Source organism: Vitis vinifera, chromosome 12 (assembly GCF_030704535.1).
Source record: "Vitis vinifera cultivar Pinot Noir 40024 chromosome 12, ASM3070453v1".
Taxonomy (NCBI): domain Eukaryota; kingdom Viridiplantae; phylum Streptophyta; class Magnoliopsida; order Vitales; family Vitaceae; genus Vitis; species Vitis vinifera.
Window position 1 is genome coordinate 23,980,728 of NC_081816.1, and position 21,544 is coordinate 24,002,271.

The 21,544-nt window shown below is 33.9% G+C and overlaps 1 protein-coding gene across 1 annotated transcript; it reads left to right on the top strand.

The window, feature by feature from the left end:
• The first annotated feature begins 1,033 nt into the window (after positions 1 to 1,033).
• On the top strand, positions 1,034 to 20,657 carry LOC100262667 (mitotic spindle checkpoint protein MAD1). Its single transcript, XM_002269217.5, has 16 exons — positions 1,034 to 1,365; positions 2,989 to 3,088; positions 3,546 to 3,706; positions 4,387 to 4,584; positions 4,678 to 4,770; positions 5,046 to 5,165; positions 6,475 to 6,722; positions 9,261 to 9,432; positions 11,502 to 11,612; positions 11,694 to 11,897; positions 12,456 to 12,618; positions 15,123 to 15,213; positions 15,312 to 15,381; positions 16,172 to 16,300; positions 16,597 to 16,635; positions 20,270 to 20,657. The coding sequence occupies exons 1-16, from the start codon at positions 1,201 to 1,203 to the stop codon at positions 20,357 to 20,359; spliced, it is 2,154 nt and encodes a 717-aa protein (XP_002269253.1). The 5' UTR covers positions 1,034 to 1,200; the 3' UTR covers positions 20,360 to 20,657.
• Positions 20,658 to 21,544: the final 887 nt, after the last annotated feature.

Consider the following 21,544-nt stretch of genomic DNA (forward strand, 5'->3'; position numbering starts at 1 on the left):
ATACAGACCATGTTACAACAAGTGCGTTTGATAATGTTTTTATTCAAAGTATTTTTAGTAAGCATTTTATCAAAAAATAGTTTTAAAAAATCATTTATCAAATATTTCCCCATAACATAATTACAAGTGATTTTTCAATATTAAAGAATTTTTAGATTTTTAAAGTGTTTTTAAAATTTTGTCACCTAATTAGTAACTATTTTTTAAAATAATTTTCAAAATTAATTTTTAGGAATAGTTTTTGAAAACTGTTATTTGATTTTTATAAAGCAAAAATCTATTTGAAAACTTAAAAATGATTTTAACATTTTTAAATATCTTCTAAAAATATTTTTTTTATATATATAATGCTTTATTTTTAATCATTTTATATATTTATATAATTTTTTTAAATAGGCTTAAAAAAAGAAGTGAAAATAAAAGAAAACAACTAAAAGATATTTTTTTGAAAACACTCTATTTTCTATTATTAAAAACATAAAACTATTCCTAAATAAGCTTTTAATGTTTTTTCAAATACTTTTTTTTTAGGTTAAAAGCGTTTTTTATAATCATTACAAACATATTGTTATTAATTCTTTTAAAAAAATTAAATGGTTTTAATAAAAAAATCTTAAATAGACTATGTTTTTTCAAATATATTTATAAATATGGAATATATTTGGATCAATATTTAAATAATTGGTTGTAGTGTTAAAGTGCGTTTGTAAATGATTATAATTTAACACTTACATGATAAAAAATTTAAATGTTAGAAAAACTAAAAGTGTTTTCTAGAATTATTATCAAATAAACTTTTATAATGTGTTGGATAATGATTTTAAGAAATGTTTCTAATATTTTTTATATGTGAAAATTTTTATTTCAAGTATTAGAAATGTTTAAAACACTTCATAAAATCATTGTAAAATGTAATTTTAATTAAACTGATATTAATCATATTATTAGGTTATAAAACTCCTGATGTGGGGTCCACCATCCCATATGTTTGGAAACACAAGGATACAAATCCCAATCCTTAAATTGAGTGTTTGGACACGCATAAACCCATATCCAGAAATCCCCCAATTCTCAACCCAGAAGCTTCTAAACACAAAAATGGCGCCTTAGTTTTGAATTCTAACATTTTTCTCACAGTCCGGAGCTTTTAGAGAGAGAAACAGCGATTTTATAGAGAGAAACCCTAGAAATCCGTGGAGAATGATTCTGAGAACGCCTCCACCGAGAAAACGGAGAGCGGATGATTCCAGAGCTCCCGAAAGCCCCGGCTCTGATCGCCGCCTGGTGATATACGAAGATCCGGTGCCGGAATCGTCGCACGGCCCGTCGGAGCAAATGCTCTGCACTTACCAGTGCCGTCAGATGGTACCAATTTTGCTCTGATTTTTTCCTTTTTGGTTTTGATGTGTGTGTGTTTTTTCGGCTTGAATTTGGTAAAGTGGAGCTCAATTTTTGTATTGGATTATGAATGTTGGAGCTTCTTGATGTTTAGTTCATTTAATTTATTTTGAATAATTTGATTCAAAGATTTTGATTGAAAAAAATTGTCCATGAAAAGGAAGACTGTATTGTTTGGTTCAGAATTCCTTCTTTGTAACCTATGTGAAGATGGGACTAAAACATTCATTTGGACGAGTCTTTTGTTATAAATAAGGGTCTATATTGGATCAAGACTATGCTAGTAATGCTAAATGATACCAAGCTCCAACAACGGAGTGGCATGGTAGTAACTCTGAAAAATCGTGTGCAATTGTTGTTTGAGCAGAATGCAGAATTGCTAGGTGTTGATTGCGTTTCCTTGGGAAATTATGAGGTTATTGGCTTGGCTTGAGCTTTGCTGCATTTTAGGAGTAGTCTTTCTTGTTAGATTTGGTTTTGGGTCTCCTTAGGCTTGGTGATGGATGGAGCTAGAATAACAGAAATCATCATCAAGTCTGTAATTAGCTATATATGATAATGGTGAACTGTTTCTTGATTGGAGATAACTACTGGGCCAGGATCTCTATCTCTAGGGCTAACCCCATATCCAGTAGGTTTGGAGAAGAATCTGAACATTATGCCACAGTGATCCTTCAGGCTTCTGCCACAGTGATCCTTCAGGCTTCTGCACACTGCCAATCCATGGTTGTCCAAGGTTATCTAAAGATATCCATCAAAATTTTACTTGAGTAAACCAGTTGAAGGGGTTTCTGCCTTGCTCACATTTCTGCCTTCCTCAACTGCCACTCATCATTGATATTGACCTCTTTGTTGGCCACCATGTAAAGCCTTAGGCCTTAATTTGAGGCAGTACTTTGGATTTCCAAATGAAATTAAGGAAGTTAGTAGCCCAATTCTCTCATCAAGCAAGGAAGGCAATAAACACACATAATACAAAGAGGACTTAAGCTCTAAGACCTCATCAATTTCCTAGTCATATAAGCTTAAATGAAAGTTCAAAGTTAAGACATGGAAAAAGAAGAATAGTCTACAATGGAAGAAATAAGGGACTCTGAAGATTACAAATTAGAGAAAAGATTCGGGAATCAAGGCTAAAGAGGTTGATCTCCCTACTACACATTTTCCCCCAAAAAAATCTTTGAACCAGCATTAATAATAAAATCAGTGCTACTATAGAAGTCCAGGAATCCTTTGGAAATAGCTTTCTGAAGTAGCAATATGACCCTGACTAAAGACAACTAATGGAAGGCATCTCGTAGACAAGATGTCTCAGACTCACTTGCATTGTGCCCTATTTACTCCTTTTGAGATATGTAATGCATAGTTTATATTGGGATTTGGGAGTTGAGGCATGGCTCAAGTGGCAATGGTTGGAGTGGGGATACAAGATATTCCAAGTTCAATTATCATCAGGGCATAAAAAAAAAAAAAAAAAAAGAAGAAAAAAACCATGAAAAAATTGTATTTAGAAATTCTAAATAATAAATGCCAATCAATTATGTTATATGTTATTTATGTGTTAGAAGAGTTTTTCCTGTCATTTTGCAGGTTAAAGCTGAGTTTCTGGAATCCTTAAACAGTGCAGAGAAGCAGGTACGTGATTATCAATCTAGATTGGAGGCATCGAATGAAAACTTCTGCAAAGCTGGTGCGTTATGAAATAGATGGTTCCAACTTATTGTTTAATCTTTTGAATTTTGTATCTTTGCATTCCAACAAATTTTATTTGTGTTGTCAGAAGTAATTCACCTCACTGATTGCCTGTACAATATGCCGTCAATATTGGCATCCTCAAATGATTGTTTGTATAGTTACTCCTACTAACCAAATTTCTTGTTCAATAAATGTGTATTAAATTGAAGAAAAATAGCATTAATGCAGTGTGAATGTTTATGTGCGATACATTTTACCACTGTATTATAATCTATGGAATCTGGTTCAGTTGCTCATGAGTGTGTGGAGTCAGTTTGGAAAGTTTTTTTTCCCTCCATTTTTGCCATAGCCATTTCCATCTTTTTAGTTCTCTTTGGATTATGTCATTGAGAAATGAGAACATTCATTGGTGTAAACTTATGCTGCCATCTATTTTGTTCTACTTGTTGCAGAGGCTGATAGGAAGAAATTTCGAGATCAATTCTTTTATGCAGAACAAGAACTTGCTGCTGTCAAAGGGCGTGAAAAAGCATTGCAAGAGCAGCTTCTGAAGGAGGTCAATGATTCTAAAGGACGATTTAAAAAACAAATACAGTCATATAGTGAACTTGAGGTACAAATTCTTTCAGTTCTTTGTTTGCTTGAACCTACTTCTGTAGAATGGATAAATGAGATAATTTGGCTCCATTTCATGGATAAATGAGATAATTTGGTTCCATTTCATTTCCTGCTCCTCATCTGGAGAATCAGAAGTTCAAATTCATTGAAACTGACCCCAAATTGTGGCCAGTGATTTAGTTTCCCATGAACTCAAAATGCTTTTGTTGTGCACAATAATTTCCTTGAAGTCAAAGTGCCTCGTGGTTGGTTGTCTATGAAATGGTTAACAACAAAGAGAGTCCTCAATTTAAAAGCCCATGCAAAGTGCTTAGTTTGGATCTTTGTGTCATTTGCAGAGCTAGTAGTGAGAATATTGTGGGTTGGCAAGGACAATGATTCTTTGGTTAATGGTTCTCAAGAATGAGTCAAAAAACAATACAATCATGTAGACTTTTATGTCAAAGGATTTTGATCGATTGACAGGAGATACCACCTGAATGATTAGTTTTGTTGTCGACAATAGTGGCTTAATTGGAGAATTATCAAACTTATTATTTCCAATGTGCACAATCTTTTCTTAAAATCAATGGCCCCTTTATTATATTTTATGGAGCATGTTTCTATTGCCTCTATATTTTCTTCAAGGTTTCCATTTTCACAGAATAACCCTTTTTTGTGCCATGTTGAGTTTAGGGAAAGCTTCAAAATGAAATGAACCTTCGCAAGAATGCTGAGTCTTCAGCAGCTTTGGCTGAGGAGAAAGCAAGTGCTTTGGAAGGAAAACTAAGCCAATTTTCTGAGAGCATAGAAAGAGAAAAAAAGCGTCTTCAGTATGAGCTTGCACAGCTTAAAAGAGAATCAAAGCTTTCTGTTTCTAGAATTAGTGCAGATGTGAGTGGCTATTTTGTTCTTGAATTCATTAAAAATTGTCCTTGTCTAAATATTTATCAGTAGTTAACTTTTTAAAGATTTTCTTGTTTTTAGCTTGAAAGAATGGAATGCAGGGCTAATAATGCTGAGAAAGAATCAGAGCTACTGAAAGAGCAGCTGGAAGAACTTAAAAGCCAACTTAATGAGGTTTGTAGCTTTTAATCTTTGGCACTTTACAGTTTGCCCAAACTTTCATTATACTCCTTTGTTTGTGGTAGACTGGAGTTCCTTCTTTGTATCTTGATTGTGTGTCCTCTTTTGATGACTGCTTCACCAAGATGCCGAAAGCAGTTTTGTTTGGTATAGATGCTGGGTTCTTTTTTAGCATGCCTGTTTATATGAGCATACATAGTGGCTCTCTACAGTTCATTCATTCATTAGAAAATGACTTGATAGTTTTATTTTCCCTATCTCTTCACCAGTGCTTGCACCAGAAGAGTGAAGCAGAGAAGAAGTTATCGAGTTGTACATCTCAAGAAGTTACTACTTCTATGGAGTCTGATATTTTGGTGAAGCATCTGCAAGAGGAGCTGAGGAACTATGTAAGTTTTGTTTCTCATGCATTGTTTCCCTCATATTTAGCATCTTAACTCTTCATTCTGTAGCTGACATCATTGCTAACATAATTGTACCATTTACAGATTCTACCCTATTGCAATGAATTATTATGTTTATTTATTTATTTGTATCATATTTATAAATTGGTTCTGTTATTTTGACAATCTAAATGATGTTATCCCCTGGAAACAGGGATGACAGGGTTGCAAACATGTTGAGCCAGGCTGTGTATTGAGCCATATATTCTTGATAGTTATACCTAATGGCTTATTAATGCTTCTTTCAGGCTCAGGCCACCTTGAACTACTCAGTCTTGAGTTTGGTCTGTAAATTCTTGGGCCCAGATCATGCATTTGTGACTGGTTCTTTGTTTCATGGGTCCTCTCAGCTACAGCTTGTTTGCAAGCTTGAGGATAGTATTGTGCAGCTTTTATTTCTGAATGGTTTCCTTTTTTGCAGTTATGCATCTGAAGTAAAGAAGTGCTAGAGTTGTGAGTTAGGAGAGTTATGTCAAATTGTCAATAGAGTTAAGGGGAAAATTAAATGTCATCTGTTTAATTTGGTTTTAACCTCTGTTTTCTGAGAAGTGCCTAGGGCTTCTATGCTGGTGATTGGGAATTTATTTCTCTTTCTTTTGGTTCTTTGTTGATGCTTCTTGGCTCTCTTTTGTGGGTGTGGGGATTGCTTGAATCCTCTTTGCCGCCTTCTAGAATTTTATAGACAAAGAGAAACATTAGGAAGCTTGGAGAGTTTACGAATTGGTCATATAAGCATCAATACCAACTGATAACTTTTTTTTTTTGATAGCCAATCAATACCTGCTCAGTCTCAGAACTCATCATGTGACCAAAATAATGTTTCATACTTTTAAGATTAGAAAAATGTGAATTCAGCTTTACTCTCCAGTGGTTAAGGTTAAAAATGTAGGTTGGCTATAGTTGCACATGCAAAAGAACATGTTTAGTTAGACAGGAAAAATACAAAAATATGCAAAGCTCATAACAGGAAGTTGTGTTGAGGCTCAAAGTGCTTGTTAGCATCCTATCAAAAAGGCAGTAATGCATTGCCCTGGTACTTTATGTAATTCTCCTGTGGCATTGAACATGATGTTCTCACGTTTGGATAAAAATCCCTACTTATGTTCTAACCATGAATTTTGGGTGTTGACCTACTCTAGATTAAGTAAATGGTTTATTAATTGATTTTTCATGGTACGCTACTGGCATTTTCATATGTTTTTCCTAATAAAACCATATAGTGAATTTGATGGATTTGCATCGACATTTTTACCAGGGGTTTGAAGTGCGAGAGGCGAGAAAGTTGAAATCGTCTCATGAAAACATTGAATTATTGAAGGAGAAATTATTGGAAGAGAAAGGCCGCAGAGAAAGGGCTGAGTCAGAGTTACTTAAATTACCGGAGATCCAGCTAAGCATGAAGAAGTTGGAGGATGAGTTGTTGTCTTGGAAATTGATGGTTAAAGACATTCCTGGTGTATCATGTTCTGATGATGTACCTATGAAATTTGCAGCTCTACAAAAGTATGTGCCAAACTTTTTCTTTTCAATTCTTTTGGCTTCATTATCAGAGATCTGTTTTCTAAACTTACCCAGAAATGAAAGGACTTCATAAAAATTTGAAAAAAGAAAAACATTCACTGTCTGAATCTCCTTTTTTTTAATTCTTCATTAGGCAGTTTTAGTGTAATCAAGACAAAATTTGCTACAAGATAAGATGTGTTAGTCTTTTTAGTATGTTATTGTTCACTGGTGAAGCCAGGAATTTGGTTCATAGGGGCACTCTTGACAATAACAGGAACATTAAAGAAATTTGAATCAACAATGAACTAAAAAATTAATTAATGATCTTTTATTCAATAATTATTATTATTGTTTGATAAATTTTTATATTTGAATAATCTCATCATTGATGTTATTAAATATGTTTTTTTCAATAATTAAAAGAAAAAAATCAATGATTTTGGTATGAAAATTTTATTTTATAAAAGTTCAAAGAAGACAAAGAGTAAAATAAAATAATGATAATTTTTTTAATATATATTTTTGTCATAAAAAAGGCAAAAAAATAAAAATAAAATGATGTCAAGACAAATTAGGAAGAAGAAGCTTTATTTTTCAAGATTGATGTACTATGTTTTAATTTTTTCTTCATTTTTAATATTTTATAAATGATGTAGTTTGAAATGCTTTCAAAGATTTTGCTTAAGTGAGAGCTTTTATTTAGACATTTAGTTTTAAAAAATATGCAAAAATTCATCAATTAAAATATTAAACTTAGCTTAATAAAAATAGTGCAATTTATTTTCTTTTTATTTTTTAGAGTGGTAGAACATTTTTTGTTTCTTTTTCTCTTTTTTTGGGTTGATTTATTTTTTAGTAAAGAGGGGCTTCAGCTGAGCTGAGGGGTAGGGAGGCACATACCCCCACCCACACTCCCTCGCCCATGTTACATGTTTTTCTCTTGTTAATGGTTAGCCCATGATGAGTATATTAGTGTGTATGGTTACACATTGAACATGACATTGGTTATTGGGTAGTCATAATTCACTACTATGCTACATGGATTCTCAACTTATAAAGAATAGTGAAATAGTATTGAGGTCTTCAGTGCCTTTGACCTATGGTTAAGACCCTAAGACGGTCATATATTCCCTATGGATTATATTACTATTGATTAAGACAAGTGATGATAGATATTCTTAAGATAGACATCATGATATTTCATAGGACTGAGATGGTTTGTTTCCTTAGGTGATCTTAAGGATTTGTAATTATATAAACTATGGTCACAGTAATGGGTGTGCCGGTGGAGGGAGAATGAAGAAATACAGTTTCAAATTAAAAAATAAAAAATAAAATAATAGAAGGAGACTATCTTGAACAATAGTTTCAACACAAAGCCCAAAGTAAATTTTTTGTTTGGGTCAAAGGCCACTTTCACCCAAAATTCATAGATCTTAATATTCTTGCATGATTAATTGATGTATATGATTTTCCTATCCTCCTACTGTTAGGATAGAGCCTTAGAATTCATGACCTGATGTAATATAATAAGATTTCATTAATACATTTGTTTATTATGTTTTCTAGCTCCCACTTATATCCTTGATTGCATTAATTATTATTTGAGCAGTTACGCCTAGATCACTTGCATTGTGTACATGACTTTGCAATATAATAATTTGTTTATAGTTGATTTCTAGAATTAGGTAATCTATTAGAGACAATAGTGCAGTACCTTATAATTGGAGGGATGATTTGTCTTGGTCATAGGGAGGGTGTGAATATATTCAGTCACTTAAATGCTAAAGCTTTTGCTTAACATTTAAGCAAATGCCTTGGGTGAAGAGCTTTAGGTTATTAATATGTGGATTTTAAGTAGATAGTCAATGGTCCCACGCAGTGTGTTTAAAAATAGAAAAACACCCAGAAAGTGACCAAATTTAAAATCTTCCTATTCTCTTTGTTTCTTTAGATTGCTTTATTGTAAAGGGGTAAGTCTTTGAATTTGGTGCTCCATAATCATCTGACAATGCTGCTTTTTTTGACATGGACTGTGTCCTAGGCAGGACCATCTAGTGATGGAGCCTTCTCTACTTTAGATGAGCCATGTGTATTGTTGTTGTGATTGACGTTTCATTCTGGGCCTGAACTGCAGATGCATCATGTTCCTTTTGTTTTCTTATAGGTATTTGTTAATGTGCACTAGGACGATGCATCATACATCAATTGATGTGAGTTTATGCTTAAATGCAGATCTTGAATATTTCATAAGTACCAAAATAATGAAGGCCACTAATTTTATATCTTGAACTTTTTTTGAGGCAATCATTAAGCATAGTTTCATACATGTATAGCTCAGACAAACAGACATGGATGTTTGAATGAAACAGGATATGGTCATGTTTTCATGCATATGTCTATACCTCTGTGCAGTCAAGAGTTGGGAGGATCTCATGATAATGAAGCTACTATTATGTTCTTTAGTTTTGTGGCTAGATCTTACTTACTCATGCAAGCAAGTGTTCTAATTTCCTAACGCTGAGTACTACAATGCAGAGAGGTGATCGAAGGCATGATGAAGTTGGGTGAGGCAAATGCACGATTGAAACAAATGGAGGTATCTCTGGATGCTGCTGAACATGCTAAACAGAATGCTGAAACTGAGGCTGCATCGGCCAAAGAGAGTTCAGAAGTATCCAAATCGGAGGTTAAGCGGATTGAATTGATGGCAAGTATAATATGATATAATTTTGGGCTGTCATGATTTTAGTTGTTCTAGACTATAATTTTTTTTTTCAGTTTGTTCTTGTGGAAGGGGATATGGCAGTTGTTCTATTTTGAATTGCACATAGGAAGAAGGAAGCGTGGAAATGAGGTGCCTGGATTAGCAAAATCTTGGATCTTTTTTGAGAGAGTTGAGTTGCTTATTCTACAGGATGCCTCAACTGCCAAAACAGTTGATGGATTGGTCAACCAGAGCTCCTTTATTATTGAATTTTGTTTGTGATTCTTTGTTCCCTTGAGTGAGTGTAGCTACTTTAGTGTGGATATCTTTTGATCCTTGGGTTGTCTTTCTTCTCTTGGCTTGACACAAGGAATGGCTAAATGGTTTCTCAATAAAAGCTTTGAAATAGAAGTACAACCTTTGTATTTGCTACACTAGAGAGATAAATAGAGAAATTGCAAACCCGAAGAATATATTTTATGCAAACATCACAAATGGAGGACAGGGCCTTGCTAGCAATTAGTGTTTTTAAAGGCTATTGATGCTTACCTCAAGGCGAGGCTATGCAAATTAACCTTGAGGCTATAGCCTCAATAGAGGGTAAATGAGGCTTAAGCCTCACCTAATTGAGGCTTGAGCCTCAAATATTCAAAATGTTTTGATGGGTTTAGGGTCTTTATGGCTTTTTGAATACATTTGTTAAGAGGTTTAAGTCTTAATATTCATTGGTTGTAATGACTTGTGCTTTTACTGGGTTTTGGTATATAATTATAAGTTTTGTCTTGCATCTAAGATTAGGGTTAAACCTTTTAAAAAATAAGGGCTTAGTTAACTACTTATTAATCCTTTAAATGGAAATGAAAGGGAGAGATTAGGAAGAAGAAATAAAAGAATTGTGGGTCATCATAGTGATTGAGATTACATGTAATCATTATCTTATTATTGATGGATAAAGGAATAAAGATCATTGTAATTAATGGATAAAGAAGAAAATTGGGTTGACATTAATATTGGTGGAGAGGATAATAGAGCAATTGGATATAACTATGATTTATTAGAGGATCCTACTAGCGATGGTGATGGTAGTTTTGAAGAATATTTGATAAATGCCTGAGAGAGAGTTGGATTTTAGAAGAGAATAAAAAAAACTAAATTAGAAGCTATTGAAAATGATATATAATTAATTTGATTATTATACACTGTATGGTTTTCTTAGCATTTAATTTTCATTTTATTTTATTATTATTATTATTATTTTACGTTAAGGTTTATGCCATCTTCTGCCTCAAGGCTTACGCTTCGCCTCATTTGTGCAAAATGCCTCAAGATTGCCTTTGGCCTTTTAAAACATTGCTAACAATTTTATGCTTGTCGTTGGTCCTTGTTTGAACAAATAGTATATGAAAAGAAACGGTATATATGTTAACTTGGTCATTGGCATATAATAGGGGCCTTTTCATCTAAATTGTTCTTGTATGACCAAAAGTCTGTTTAAGTCCCATACTGGAGTATAGTGTGATTTGTTATAGTTTTCTTGCATATTCATTCTTAGCTATTAAGCTATATATAATTTCTAGGCCATAGATTGCTTGGGTCCAATTTTTGCATGCCTTGTTTATTTTATTTTCCAGTTTAGGGGAATAGGCCAGTGTGTCTTTTGAAGATACATTTAACCCTTGTATAACCTAATCTTAGGAAACATTGCTTCAAACTAATCTGTTGACCATAGAAAGATATGGACCATTTTGCCATGTCCTAACTTCTTTATGAATACAAGCAGTGGAGAAAATGACATACATCATTGGCTGATGATAGTGGTATTATTGTTGCTTTGAGATGCCTAGTTAATGGGTATTATGGTTACTCTGATATGCTGTGTTGAGTGTTTCTTTTGCTTAATATGGGTGGTAAATAATTTTCTTGTTTTCGTATTATTGTAGTTTAGTTTTCTTTGGTGGGAGGATTCCTCATCCTTCTCTTGTACTTCTTTTTTCTATTAATATATTCCTTTGTCGTTTCCTATCAAAATAAAAATAAAAATATGGGTGGTAAATAATTATAGTTGATTGCAGCTTGGTTTGGTTACTGAAGAAAGAGATCAATTGAGAAATGCTATTAATGAATTGAAGAAGCAGAAGAATGTTGAAGCAGGGGATGAGACGAAGAATGGCACTCTTCTTCAGGTTGCAGGGCCCATACCTATTTTATTTATTTCTTTATGTTGCCTTTCCTAACAGTCTATTTTTGTTGGTTTGCAACAACAGGAGTTTGAATTATCTCTTGCCAAGAAGGAAAACTGTATTAAGGAATTGGAGAACAATTTGTGTGAACAAAAAGAAGTCAATAATCGTCGATTCAATGAAATAAAGTTGCTCAACGAGAAGCTAAATAATGAAGCGAGAAGAATAAAGTCATTAGAGCGGGAGGGTGATCGGCTTCGTTCTGAGATTTCTTTATTGGAATCCAAGGTACGTGTGCCAAAAACAAATGTATTTGAACATATGAGTGATGTGTCTAGGGATGATTGAAACTGTAGTTGCATAGTTTCTCTGGTCTTAACACATTTACCACTCATTTTGATGAAGACTGGAGTGCTTCCTTAAAAAGAGATCATTTGCATTATGAGCTTTCCTGACTAACTCGTACTCATACAATACAAGTTTTTTTAGGTGTGGTTGTCACTTTTTATGAAATCTGAGCAAGTGGTTGAAGCAAAAATCTTGAGTCTTTGTTGGTGCTTTTTATTTTTATTTTTTAAGTATTTAAATTCTTGAGTCCTCATTAGACCTACGCTGGCTTGGTGTCAACTCTTGTGATGGGTGGGATGATAGTAAAAGAACATTATGAATAAATAAGTAAATGGAATTTCTGTTCAAAAAAAAAAAAAAGTAAATGGAATAGTTATAATTGATTTATCTTGCATATGTTTGGGAGCCATTAAATGTTAGATCCTCATGTTGGTACTGCTTGTTGTCTTAATGATATTCAAGACCTTTTTTCTCTGGTTTTCCCCATTTTTTCTGCAGTTGGGTCATGGTGACTTTTCTGCTACAAATACAAAAGTTTTGCGTATGGTGAATACTCTTGCAGTTGATAATGAGGCAAAGCAAACAATAGAGGCTTTACAAACCGAGTTGCAGAAGGCAAAGGAGAAGTTAGAAGCTATTGAAGAATTGAAAACACAGTCAGGTAACAAGCTTATCTTTTGAATGTAGAGCAATATGTTGTCACTTGTCACATACATTTCCTTGTTTGTGATCCCTTCTGAAATGGAACATAGCTTGTGGGGTTTAATCATCTTGTTGAAAAAACTTCTGTTCTAGAGCAACAAATTGCTAAGAAAGTGTACGTTGTTTCTGCTTTGCTGCTTTTTGTCAAATTTCATATGTTTTTGGGTAAAATATTGACTTCTGACATGCATGCTCTTTAGAAGATTTATTTGTTTTTTGATCCAATTGGCAGACTGTCATTTCCTCTACTTGAATACAGAAGATTATAAGAGCCTTGTGTTAATAATAGTTAGACCACCCTAATTGGCATTGGTAGACGGAAAGGATCTTAGATTGCTACCAAGGCAATCAAGAGGTTGGAACCTAGCTAAAAAGGGACCCTGGACTTTTGAAGAGTTCAGAGTTTTTTATTATTTATTTAATTAATGGGTTTACTGTTCTTAGAATGGGTTTCTTGTTCTTGGTTTTTGAGTTTGCTTTTGTTTTATCTTTTCATTTTTTTATGTTAGCATGCTTGTGGCTTGAGCTTTGATCCTTGAAGATTTCTCATTGCGCTATTAGCTTTTATGTAAAGTCATTTGTATCTTATTAGAAGAATAGAAATAAAGCTACCAATAAGCCTAGGTGACAAACATTGGGCCTAAGATTCTCTGCAACTTGATGTTGTTGAATCCTCCAAATAGCATATAAATGAACATGAAAAACCCACAAAGTCAGGCCCTGTTTGGTAATTGTTTTTGAAAATATTTTCTATTCTCCAAACAAAAAAAAAACAGGAAAGCACATAACAATTTTTTTATTTTTAAAAAGAAAGAATAGGATGTTTTCAGAGAACATCTTTAAGTTTTTTTCAGTTGTTTTAAAAATAATTATACATATATGGGGAATGACTACAAATAAAACACTACATATAATAGTTTTTTTTTTAAACCATATTTGAAAACATAGAAAATAGGTTTCAAACATTTTTGATTTCCAAACAAACTTTTGTTCTATAAGACATCAGAGAGCAATTTTTAAAACTAATCTAAAAAATTATTTTCTGAAACTGTTTTCAAAAATACTTACCAGATAAGCCCTTAGTATTCCATGTCTTTTCACCCTAAACTTTACCCTTTATATTATTCTGTCCTTTTCCTTGTCTCTCTCTCACTCTTTCTTTCTTTTCCTTTTTTATTTTATTCATTTATTTATTTTTATAGCAGAAACAATATATATTTGTTTCATTGAATGATAAATACAAAGAAGGATTAATAATCCTTCCAAGATATACAAATGCTGACCAAAAAGTAGAAATGTTTACTGCTTCAGAAAACTTACTCCTATCTTCATAGATTATAAGCAGACAAAGCAATGTACACACACTGCAAAAGCTATACATATTCAAGGAGGAAGAAAGTCTCCAACAAAAAAAAAAAAAAAAAGCAAAGTGTTTTGCTCCTTAGCAGCTAACTGGTCTGCAACTTGATTGGCTGAGCAAGGAATTGCTTTCCTTCACTGAAGATCACAAGTTGAATATCTCTTAACTATTACGCAAACTAGCACATGTTTCAGGCTGTCACACATTTGATGTATTGTTGGATTTATTCAAAAGAAAACAAGAAGGAAAAAAATAAAGACCAAAATTCATTTCTTACTCAAATTGGTTAAAAAATACCAGAGTACCACTTAAATAGAAAAACCTTGACCCTAGGAGACTCCTAAACTTACTGAATTCCAAAATGCTAGATTAAAAAATTCTCAAAACCAAATTTCTTTAACTAATATATCTATTAAGATTTTTATTCTCTGTACAATTTGAACAATTCAGAAGCTTTTTAATGACTGCTAATAGGCAAAAGCTGACTACTATTCCTAAAATATGTATTTTTTTATAGGCAACTAGTAATCCTAAAATATGCAGAAAAATCTGGAAAAATTGTACAAATTATGCATCCTTTTGACTGCATCAATCATGTGGCTCATGATGCTGGAATGTTTTGACTCTGCTTGTTGAAATAGAACTCATTCTCAACTTTGATCTATGTTATATGTCCCACTTATAGCTTCATTCTTGCATGTGCATTAGATAATTGGTATTGCTTTCATCAATTCTTATCCTTTTGTTTATAACCTACTTGATCTTGATCTTTTTTCTCATCATGGTCAAGGCTTGGCAGTTGAATCCTCATGTATTGGCTCTACTAACTTGATTGTTCCCATCTTTTAGGAATGAATACATATTTTGATGTCCATTCTTTCTCTGGCTACAACCATTCAAGCTTGCAGAGTTAATAAATTTCTAAGTCCTATGTAATTAGTGGTGTTTTGTCATGTTAACTATATTTGATTCATGAATCATAATCCACACAGCTTTTTGTTGTTCAATGTTCTTCTTTCAAGTGTTTGATATGCCTTCTTAATTGAATCACTAAATAATAAGTTCCCTTCTCATACTGATTAGCTGTTTTGCTGACCTTCCAGCTGATTCTGGGAAACTGGTAGACTCCTATGTAGCTGGAAAAATAGTGCAGTTCAAGGAACAAATTGCAACACTTGAGAAACGTGAGGAAAGGTGATGGGTTGGTGAAAAATTTTCAGTGTGTATTCTGTTCTTTAGTTGTGATCCAATTTGATCATAATCACAAGCTTTTGATTTTGCCAATGAAACAGATACAAGACTGTTTTTGCTGATAGAATTTCAGTTTTCAGAAGGGCATGTTGTGAACTTTTTGGTTACAAGGTACTATCTGCATAGTCAGTTCATCTGTCCTGCATTTTGTTATGCTATAAACTTCAACTTTCATATTGGATGTTGAATGATTCTTACCATGTTTTCTAATATCCTAACTGCTGATTTTTGGGAGACATATGAGGGAGATAGCATATACATGCTAGAGTTATCAGTATAACTATCAAATCTTGGTAGGAAATCAGTTAAGAGGGCAGGCTATGGGGTCAGTTCTTAAACTACTGGATCAGTCTCTTTGGATTTGTAGTGATAAATATAATGCATTTAGATGTGCGTTGTTTTACATACATATTTGAAGCTAAGCTAAAAAAGGTGAAGCTCATTGATATTTTATTTTGAGTCTTATAAGTTTCAAGTAGCTTTTACTTTTATAAGTGACAGCCAGCAATGAGAAACACCCTGCCATGCCCAGAAGGCATACTATAGCACTCTCCTCTTCATATTCACTATGACACTCTCTTTTCTTCATATTCATTATTACACTCTCTTCTGTCCTCATATTCATTATAACACTCTCTTCTGTCCTCATATTCATTATGACACTCTCTTCTGTCCTCATATTCATTATAACACTCTCTCCTCCATATTAGTGAGAAATATATATATCAAGTTTTCTTCTTTATCACATTTGTACACCCTGATAGGAATATCATATAGGTGTAAATTTATATGCATTCTTGTCACATTAATATGCACATGTAACATGGATGGAACTTATATATTTACTTTTGGCATGTTAGTTGATATTTATGTTACTCATTTTGGGACATTGTTTGGGCAGATTGTAATGGATGATCACCAACGTCCTAATGGAATTCCAGTGACACGTTTTACCCTCCAATCAATTTATGCTCAAAGTGATGATGAGAAGCTTGAATTTGAATATGAATCAGGGAATACAAACATTTTGGTAGGGTCAACTTGTATTCTGGTCAAATAGTTTGAGTTGTTTGCATGGTTCACATAAATTTAAAATGTATTCATTTTGTTCTTAGGAAAATTTTTAGAATTTCAAGAGTAATTTTTTTGTCTCAAGGAAATATATGGCTTCAATGCCTTGAGATTCCAAAATGGAGCAAATGGGATGCAGAATGATCCTAATGTTTTTCACAAGATCCACTATGTTTTCTATTTGCTTGTCAAAAATATGTTTTAAATCCAAATTCAATGGGAAATGTAAACTAATTTTATTCATTGATGTAATAGGCAAATGCTTACACCTCGCAGCCTGAGATATCCCAGCAGGTACAGAGTATAATTTCTTGCAAAAATTCTCATATTTTTATTTGTACTTGGTTATGAATAGTATCAACATTGCTTTTCAGGCTGTTTGAGCCAGGTAGTCTTTATCAGTGAAATTTGATTATGTGAAATTACGCTGAGATTGATTAGGAAGATTCATTTTATTTTTTTGAAAAAGGAAACAAATAAAATATAAAAGATTTTGTTAAGGACAAGGGGTTCAGTCTACTTTAAAAGGGTAAATATGAAATCTCACTTAGAGCACTAGGTTTACTATTTTGCTTATTTCATCATTTTATTATTAGAGGGGAAACATGGTTGAGATTCTAGTCAAATGCTAAAAATATGAATGAAATGGTTTAATATTGGACATGGGTAATATACATTTTTGAATAAGTGAATGAGCACATCTATCAATTTGTTGTTTTCTCATCCCTGGGAAATGATTTGGTAATAGAATAAGAGGAAACAGTATATAAAAAATGATGATACCATTGCCATAAGGTTCTGTTAATTGGAAGTGTTAGGCTTTAGAACAGAAAGAATATGTAAGCTAAAATTCTGTAACAAGTAAATCTTTAAGGTCCTCTTATGTAGTATGCACATTGTCTGTAACCTGATTAAATCTAAGGTTTCAGTCTATTATAAAGAATTTCACATTTCAAAGAAGGTTACTTAAAATAATAGCTACATTCAATGCTCTTGTATGCTGTGTCTGTTAGAGGTGACCCAAATGATTGGGACAGGGAATTGGCTTGCACTCTTTTCCAATTGCTTTCCTCTTTCATTTCCTCTTACATGTCAATCCTGTTTTAGTAGTGTCAGCACTTCAGTTGGTGTTGGCACTTCAATTAAGTCTTCATCACCATTTGCCTTATCATATCTATTTTGGCCAACAAGTCAGATTCTAGTGAAAGAAGGCCACAGGCAGCTTTATAGTGTATCCCTTGTATCTCACTGTCATCTCTGAGGACTCTCCTAGGGTGCGATTGTAGGGAGCTTGCTTTGAATCAGCAAATCCTTGTTTTCAGTTATTTGGTTAAGCATGAGAGGGGTCAGAGAAAGAAATTCTGTTGTTCACCTACCTGTTGGAGAAATTCCTAGGTTCAACTCAATGATAAACTTTCATGCTAGCAGTGGTGCCCCTCTTTTTCACATACACCTGGAGAAAAGGTTACGAAGGCAAAGCGCCCCCCCAAGCATATGCAGGCGAAAAGTACTTAAGAAATCTGTTCAATTTATATCCTTTACCAAAAACATCAACTTAATCTAGCATCTAGCAGCAATAGTTGGATTAAAATTGCAATTAGATGCATCATACAATAGTGACAGAAAACTGAGTTGTCTTGTTTTCACCCACTTGGTTTTGGGGGAGAACCTTTCACTCTATTTTGTTATATACTCTTAGCGAAAAGAATGTTAGTGTAGGGTTTTTTGGGGTAATGACACTGGCACACTTTTCGTCTAAATAAGTTCTCTTTTGTCTTCCAATAGTTCTGACCTGCAAAGTGAGTTCCCCAACCGGCAGTCAGAGCTCTATGCATTATATGGACAGAAAGCAACCAACTGGGATAACCTGTTCCACATTCTCCTGGCATAGTGCTTCTTAAGCAGGGATAGATGGCAGAACCCAAACTCCTCAACCAGAAGAAGAAAACACTAATAGAAGTAGTTGGTGAAGTGCTTAATCCAGAGATAGGAGACTGATGCCTTACGTTGACAGAACCCTTCATTTGTCTTTGGGTTGGTTCAGTTACATTTGCATGTGCCTCCCTAGGCTTATTAAGCTATTTGGATATAGCTTGTGACAAGGCCTTTTTGTCATATAATAGAAGGGTAGATGCCCCTATTTTCTCATTAGATGAATGACTACCATTAAAGATAGAAATTCACTAACAGGTGATTGCCTGCCCATGCTATAACCATGCTACCTCCCTTTACCTTCCTATATGCAAGCTGACTAATTAAGGCCTACGGATTGCTTCTTCCTGGTTTCAACCCCTTCATTTGTACATGATAAAGAAAACCATGAAAAAATAGAAATAAGGGAAGGTCACTCAAGGTATACTTCTTCACTTCAGTGGCTCAAATCATTGATTCTCTCTGCTGTCCATTTCTTGTTGCAGTCCTTATTCCTGCCGAGTTTGTTGCAGTCTCCTTTTCTTCACTTCCATGGTTTAGCGCTGCCCTCTCCTTGAAAGTGCCTTAGCAGGACCTCTTTTTGGATGGTTCTTGGTGGTCCCATGGAGATTGATGTCTGTGGAATTAATCGGTTGATTCTCCACCATAGCTGGGGGAATTGCGGGAAGGGAAAAGGGATAGCTCCCTCTAAATCTATTTTTTTTTCATGTCATATAAAAGGTAAAAATATAATAAAACCTCCCTTCTACTCCACTATCACTGAACTTCCATATTGTTCTATCAAACCATTTGGTTATATCTCAAACTTACTGCATTTCATATCCTTTTCAGTATTCACACCCTTCTAGAGCCATAAAATTTGTCAAAGGATTTATTAGTGGTGATGCCTTTTATCTTTTCTATTGCCAAGTTATCTTTTTCAAGTTGTATCTTTCTTGACACTAATTATCTTAGCCATAACTTTTCTCAAATGTATTTACTTCTGATTTGTGCTTTTCAGTATTTTTGATACATTTAACTTTGCATCCTTATATTTGCCACATTCATATCAGGAATACTTTCCTTTCCCCCTCCCAAAATTATATTTAATCAGGCATGATAACTAGACTTTTTCATTGTACTAGTATATCACAAGTAGAGGTTTTCTTACTTATGAAGTCAGTACAAAATTTTACATTTTCGTCCTCTTCAGCTGTCTCTGCAAATGAAAATTCTGTGTTGGATTTTCAAATCAATTTATTTGGAAAAAGGATGAAGTTAAAGAAAACTGGTACAAATTTAAGGAGAGAGAGTGGGGAGGTGAAAATTCATAAAGATAAGTTCAGCTGAAAGATAAATCATTCACAGGGAGAAGCTGTATTGATGTGTGGGAGTGTGGGACATGTCCCTTGGTTCCCTTCTAATGTTTTGAAGGAGAGCTTGTCTAGAATTTTTCATGTTGCTGTTGTTTGCCCCTCTCTAGGTCTTTTCAATGTGGATATGAATTTTCTATAAAACTATTTATAAATTCTTTAGGCCTTCCCCTAAATAAATAGATGAGGGCAAGGGGATGAGTTACCATGGTAGCCTATGAACTGTGAGGACGATAAATTAATTAATGTTTGGGATCCTCTCCACAAAAATAGTACTATTGTTTCTATTCTTTCATTTAAAAACCTGATAAAATTACCATCTCTTGCTTTTTGTGTGGGCTTGAGAAATCTCTCTTCCGAGGGGTTGCATGATGTGGGGTTGGTATTTAGATGTGCTGGGTTCTCCTTTGGGAGGTGGTGTAAATATCATATGCCATTACCAAATTAATGCATGTCAACCTGATATTTGTGATTAATTTGAAAGTCAAGAGCATGAATATTTCTGAAGGCCAAAAAGAAGAACTCTGATCTTATTGTTTTTCCATTAAAATAGCCAGTTTAGTTGTTTTCGTAACTTTCAGTTGGACTTGCACAAATATTTGCAATTCAAATCTAATTCTTTCTTTGGAACATCCATTTTGCAGGTTGAGATATTCATTCAGAAGTTGAACTCAATTCCAGCTTTCACTGCCAACTTAACAGTGGAGTCTTTCAATAAGCGAACCCTTTGTTGAAATGAGACAACTTACCTTGGTTGCTCTATTTCTTTTACTGATGCATCACCAGAAATGTATATTTTTCTTCCTAGTCATTTTTCCTCCTTTGACTTGGAGTATTATGCTGCCGCCCTTGGCCTGAATTTTTAAACCCTACTGTATTATTATTCAGCCATGGCAATCAGATCTGGTACTGTTTCTAGTTTTGATAAGTGTTTGAGGGGAGAGTTAAAATTTGTTTTTTATTTGCATTGTCTCTCAGTTATTGATCCTTGTTCATTGCAGACTTCTTTAATTACACAACCTCGTTCTTTTTCATGTTGTATAAGAATGATAATAGAGATCAATCCCACACTTCTTTTGGCTGTAGGAGGTTATGGATAATAGAGTTCATGACTTTTACTTTATATGCTTGAACTTTTACATGTAGGGTGATATATATCTTCAGCATAACTCATGTTGGGATGTATATTAGGTTGGACAATCTGATTTAAATATAGTTAAGAGATTTTAGGTGAATTTTTAACACTCAAAGTGATATTATTCTGTATGGTGTATTTGTCTGAAATCCAGTGAAGCAGATTTCAAGCTACAGACGGTATTCAATCATTGTGCAACACTGCCCACATGTATTGACAAAGAAAAAGCAAAAGCAAGGGTAAGAAGGAAGTACCTTTATTTTCTTCTTGGGAAACAATGATATCACCATTGTGCATGTTTCACCATCCAAAAGGGGAAAGTATCACCATAGAAAGCAGGGGTAGCATGAGTAGGGGAGATCAGGATGACAGCAAGGGCTATATAGTAGACCTTATGCCATTAGATTAGGGTCAGGTTGCTATAAAGATTGAAGCCATTTGTTGAGTTTAGCCATTATCATCTTGTGCATAGAGGTTTCTTCCATACCTTTATTAGCTCCTTCAGTGGGGAATTACTAAAGAAAGGGTATGGTCTTAGGGGTGCATTTATGAACAAGTAGCAACAATGGAATGTGGAGAGGGAGCTGGAGAAGCATTCCTTGTTTGTAGGGTTTCACTGAAATCCCACTTTCATAGGCTTGGGTTCAGTCCTAGTTTAAGCTACTTTGACAAAAACCTGCAAACTTCCAAGTAGCATTTCACATCACTTTACCATTGGACCATGCTCACATGCCTTCATTTAATTATAATGGCTATGGCTATGGCTATGGTTCCTTTAGTTTGG